Source organism: Epinephelus moara, chromosome 18 (genome assembly GCF_006386435.1).
Source record: "Epinephelus moara isolate mb chromosome 18, YSFRI_EMoa_1.0, whole genome shotgun sequence".
Taxonomy (NCBI): Eukaryota; Metazoa; Chordata; class Actinopteri; order Perciformes; family Serranidae; genus Epinephelus; species Epinephelus moara.
In genome coordinates, this window is record NC_065523.1 from 25,973,835 (window position 1) to 25,979,217 (window position 5,383).

The 5,383-nt window shown below is 36.7% G+C and overlaps 1 protein-coding gene and 1 pseudogene across 1 annotated transcript in view; one reads left to right on the forward strand and one right to left on the reverse strand.

The window, feature by feature from the left end:
- LOC126405964 (methionine-R-sulfoxide reductase B1-A-like) overlaps positions 1-1,080 on the reverse strand; it is a 5,933-nt gene extending 4,853 nt beyond the window's left edge. The window contains exon 1 of the mRNA XM_050070035.1: positions 921-1,080. Within this exon, the coding sequence (XP_049925992.1) occupies positions 921-975 (55 nt within the window). The 5' untranslated portion in view covers positions 976-1,080. The remainder of the gene's footprint in view (positions 1-920) is intronic.
- A 2,568-nt stretch (positions 1,081-3,648) lies between these two features.
- The window catches only part of LOC126405718 (myoneurin-like), an 8,551-nt pseudogene continuing 6,816 nt past the window's right edge, over positions 3,649-5,383 (forward strand).

The following is a 5,383-nucleotide window of genomic DNA, read 5'->3' on the forward strand; positions in this document are numbered from 1 at the left end:
TTGGATTTTTTTCTTCCTCATTAATAAAACCCTTCATTTAAAAACTGCATTTTGTGTTTACTTGTGTTATCTTTGACTAATGTTTAAATTTGTTTGATGTGAAACATTTAAGTGTGGAAAACATGCAAAAAAGTAAGAAATCAGGAAGGGGGCAAACACTTTTTCACACCACTGTATATCGATATATGTGCAGCTTCTCTGTTTAGCTGAGCTCAGTCAAGCTTTCATCAAGGCTGTGGGGCCACTGGCTCTCCAGCTTGTTTGTGGGTGCGGTTAATTCAATTTTATCTTTTTTATATGAACTTGTATAATGTAGTGTTGGATATTTCCTGGCTTTTTTTTTAATATATATTATGTTTCTTATATTGCATTTTGGTACATAGATACCAAAATGCAATATCACTGTGTCCTTAATAAGTCATTAATAATATTATTATTATTATTATTATTATTATTATTATTTATTATTATTATACCACCTAATGGTTATTTGTTGGTATCCTTTTATCTATGACGGTAGAAATATTTTTTTATTGATTGTGTTGCATTTATAGTTGTTTAAAGGTGTATTTTCAGAGGAAGTCCAACTTCTCACTTACTGGAAACAACAACCATTTTTGTAACAGTTATTGTGTAACCTGAGCAGGGTTACAAAACTTGACAAGCCACCAATATATTTACTTATTATTATATCAACTATGTTAACTAACTTAGGTCAAACTCTCCTTGACGTTTTTATTGGTAGTTACAGCCTGCATGGACAGGAGTGGATGATTTAGCCCGAGCCAAACGGTTTTTAAGTTATTTTGGGTCACAATGACTAGTGGCTAGCTGGTTATCTTTAACTACACGTTAACAACACAGCATAAGTTAAGCCGACATTTTGAATGAAGTACAAAAAGTTACAGTAATGACGGTACCTGTTTCGAAATGGTCTTTATAGACCTCTCCACCGAAGAAACTGCAATACGACATCCCTGTATTCTCCACGCAGCGTGTTTATCCGGATTCTTCAGAGCGCAGTTAAAACTTCTCTGGACCAGCAGCACCGTTCCGCTGGTAACAATACAGCATCCGGTTTATATCCGGCCTTCAAAATAAAAGCAGAGAGCTTCAAAGTATTAATTGTGTGCCACATAATCATGAACTGGTAAGATAACATATACACTTAATTGAAATACTTTTCACTCATACAGATAATGTAGGTCCATGATTGATAGCAGCACAGGATGTGTAGTATTTTAACTATAACAACACAGAAATATACAAACATTATTGCGCTTTAACTTAGACCTGTTGTCCTCGTACATGGAGACTTTTTTGTGCCATAAGTATTAAGTACGGAGTCGATTGATGCCAAGCCAGGAAAAAATAAATAATTAAAAAAAGATCAGTATAATAATAATAATAATAATAATTTTATTTATAAAGCACTTTTCAAGCCATGCACAAAGCACTTTCCAAAATATAACAAACAAGCAAGCAACACAAAAACAAGCAAACACAAAAGACAATAAAACAATAAAAACCATAAAACATAATATGTGATTGACTGTAGGCCATAGTGTAGAAATGAGTTTTGAGAAGGCTTTTGAAAGTTGTGATGGAATCTGTTGATCTTATACAGAAGGGAAGACTGTTCCATAAGCGAGGGGCCATCACAGAGAAAGCACGGTCACCCTTTGTTTTTAATCTTGAGTGAGGAACCATTAATACATTTTGCTCCTCTGATCTCAAAGGTCTGGGTGGTGAGTACCACGTTAGAAGTTCTTTTATATATTCTGGGGCCAGACCATGAATTGCCTTATGGGTGATTAATAGAATTTTGAACTGAATTCTAAAACTAACGGGTAGCCAGTGCAAAGATGCTAAGATTAGTGTGATATGACATGACCTTCTTGATTTGGTTAATAATCTAGCTGCTGAATTCTGAATAAGCTGTAGTTGTGAAAATGAATGAGAATTTAAGCAGGTAAAGAGCGAGTTACAATAGTCCAGGTTTGATGATATAAAAGCATGAATAACTTTTTCTGTGTCGTAACTGAGCATGTGTCTGATCTTTGAAATATTTCTTAACTGATAGAAGCAAACTTGAATTGTCTTTCTGATGTGGTGTTCAAAGGATAAGTTACTGTCGAAAATTATACCAAGGTTCTTTGCAACTGGTTTAGAGATAATGACATGAAAAGTTTCTGGTGTGGCATCACTATGTTGCTGTGAGTGAGACCACAAAACCCTAATCCGTTGACAGTCATCTCTGCCATGTCAATCCTGACCGAAAAGTGGACATGGTACAAAACCTGATCACACTGTATGTTTGAAACTTGTTTATTTATGATTAATATTGTTTATAGTTTCATATGGCATAAGAATTTGACCAGTTATAACAAAAGGCACAAGCTAAGGCGCTGTTAATTAAGAGTACTTGTCACTGGGACTTTATTATCATATTATTGCAGCTTTTCACACAGGCCATTCAGATGTGACAGACTGTTCCTACAGACAAAAAGGACATTCCTAGCTTGGAGACTGGAGCAAGGAAAATTCAGTAGTTTTTTGCACAGCCATGTTCAGGCATTGAAAGGAACAGTGTTATACTTTATGACACACTTATGACTATTAAAAATAAACCCATCACCCCCCTATGAGGACATCTTTTTTTTAAAAAAAAAAACAAACAAACAACTATTTACTGTTCAAAGACAATGCTTAGTTTTTATACTTATCAGGTCCTTTTCATCCAAAATAACTTGAAGAAATTAAAAATGCAAACCAAACAAAAACTGGGGTCTCAAGAGGATAAATTAACCAAGTAGCTGTCGTGTTGTAAATGTTGGGTGATGGGAACAGAAACAACAGCGTTATATTATGTTATATTGTATTGTTAAGACAGCTGTCTTGTTTTACAGTGTTTGATCAAATTAAGTGATAAATTCTGCATTATTAAAAATGCTATTATGAATTAAATAATTGCAGTCATTTAGACAACTATTTAACTTGAAGTAAATATAATAATATAGTGATCATTAAGTTGCCAATTCATTGCCTAAATCCATTTATTCTATTTACATTTGTGTCTTCATCCTAGAATTCATGTTAGCCAACATGCTGATAATATTGGCACATCATTGATATCAGCAAATATCGGCTTTAAAATGGACTATATGAATGGGCCAACATGCTTTTTCTTATTTTGCACAATGAATGAATATTATATACTTTGAAAGGCATAGTATTTCATGTCTCCATCTGCTGGTGGGCCATCACGATAAGAGTATGCATGCATAATATGAAGTTAATTCCACTACAGAAGAGACTTAATGATCACTAAAATTAGGTGGGGGAAAAGTGGATATATCAATATCGGTACCCACCAAAAAAGTTGTTATATATCGGCATATTGGATATTGGCAAAAAATCCAATATCGTGCATCCCTTGCATATAGCACAGGCTAGTGAAGGTGTTTTATGCTTAGATATGCTTATTCACAGTATCTTTTGTTCATCCAATAATAGTGTTCCCCTGCATGTCCAGATCCAAAGCTTCAACTAAAAAAGCTTTTAGTTTGAGTCCAGTTTCTAATTATTTAGTTTATTTTTACAGTCTATGGGTTTAGTGTAACTTTATTTGTGCTATTTTATGTCTTATATTTATCCTTTAGTGCCCATGTTGTGATTGATGTGGCTCGGTTGCCGTACAGTACATCCTCCATATCCATTTAAAATTGACGCTTTTATTTTGAGCGACTCAAACAGGAAGTCACTTTGTGTCGGCGCCGGGAAGCTACACCGGCTAACGTATCAAAAGCTACAGCTTCGCCGTCGAGCTAGGCTAGCTGAATGTAGCTTCCCACTATCCACCCGCTAATCGTTAATATTTTTGTGCCGTAGCTAGTGATGGTGAAATCGAAGCTTCATGAAGCATTGAACCACTTTGACACACCTGCTTCAAGAATGACACACTGCTTCGAAGCATTTCATACAGTCAGAAGAGTGACATCTGCTGGCTGACCAGACCATTGGGACTGCCTGTAACGAGGCCTCGCTCCCGGTAGTCACGTGATTGTGGGCGTGCCGAAGCAGGGATCGAAACACTGCCTCGGAACACTTGCGCTTCAATAGATCGACACTGTGTCGAGCAAACTGGCTGGAGCGTAACATCACTAGCCGTAGCTCTCCTCGGAGACATGGACGCCACAGTGTTTGAGCTAAGGTTGTTCATTCATCAGCGGCTGCACTCAGCGGCAGAGGAGATCCTCGGAGAGGTGGAGAAAGCTATAACGTTAGCTTTGAAGGAACCTCAAGTTAGTCGGTCCCAAGAGGAGGCTGGAAGTCTGCGACACCAGCGAGAGAAAACAGGTTTGGGACTTTGTTTAAATGTGCTGTGTAGTGGTGTTTTGATTTAATATTGCCTGACAAATCTCTGTATTTAGCTAGAGTGTGGTGGCGGAACAAATAACTACAAAGCTAAGGATGTTGCGCCTCAGTTATCCACAACAAAGGCTCTGTCAGAAAGAGCTTTTTCCCTCCTCTATGTTGAACATCAAATTTGCAATAAAAAGGCAGGTTAAACTGATAATATTTAAACCCCTATGTGTCTGAGTAGTAAAAAAAAATATTATAAAATATAGCCGCGAGCGGCAATCTGCGGGTTCTAACCTGTTCCGCCCCAAACTAGCCACCGTGACCCTCACCACCCACCGTGACCCTCATCTGCCGTAGTGCAAGACGTTCCCCACTCTGTCCCTGAAAGCTCCAAGCAATACATACTCTTTCCAAGTCACACATTTCTTGAAATCGGGTTTTCAGCTAGCCTACATGCTAATAACATTTGTGGTATACTTTCACATAGACTCCATTTGAACATCAAAGCATAAATTGAAATTTTACCTGTTGGGCCCATGTCAGGATCGCTGGAGATTACAGTTACCGTAACACACCCTAACATTCAGTAAAGAGTTAACATGTCAGACCCTGTAATTCTACATTCTACAACACAAGATCAGATGGGTATTGTTGTTATTGTTTTTGCCCATGTTAGAGTTCTGTGTTGTGTTTATAATTAAAAATGACCATCTGATCTTGTGTTCCCTGAGTACTCCTTTTTTAAAATCTGCTGTGTGTTTAGATTCTTCAAATTGTTAATCACATAGCTACCACAGTTAGAGGTATAGACCTACATTAACCTGCTGTTCTACTTCCATTCAACTGTTTGACAGTCTTAAAATTAGCCTACTTAAATGTAGAATTACAGGGTCTGACATGTTAACTCTTTACTGAATGTTAGGGTGTGTGTCTATCTATCTATCTATCTATCTATCTATCTATCTATCTATCTATCTATCAAACAAATAATAATAATAATAATAATGATAATAATAAT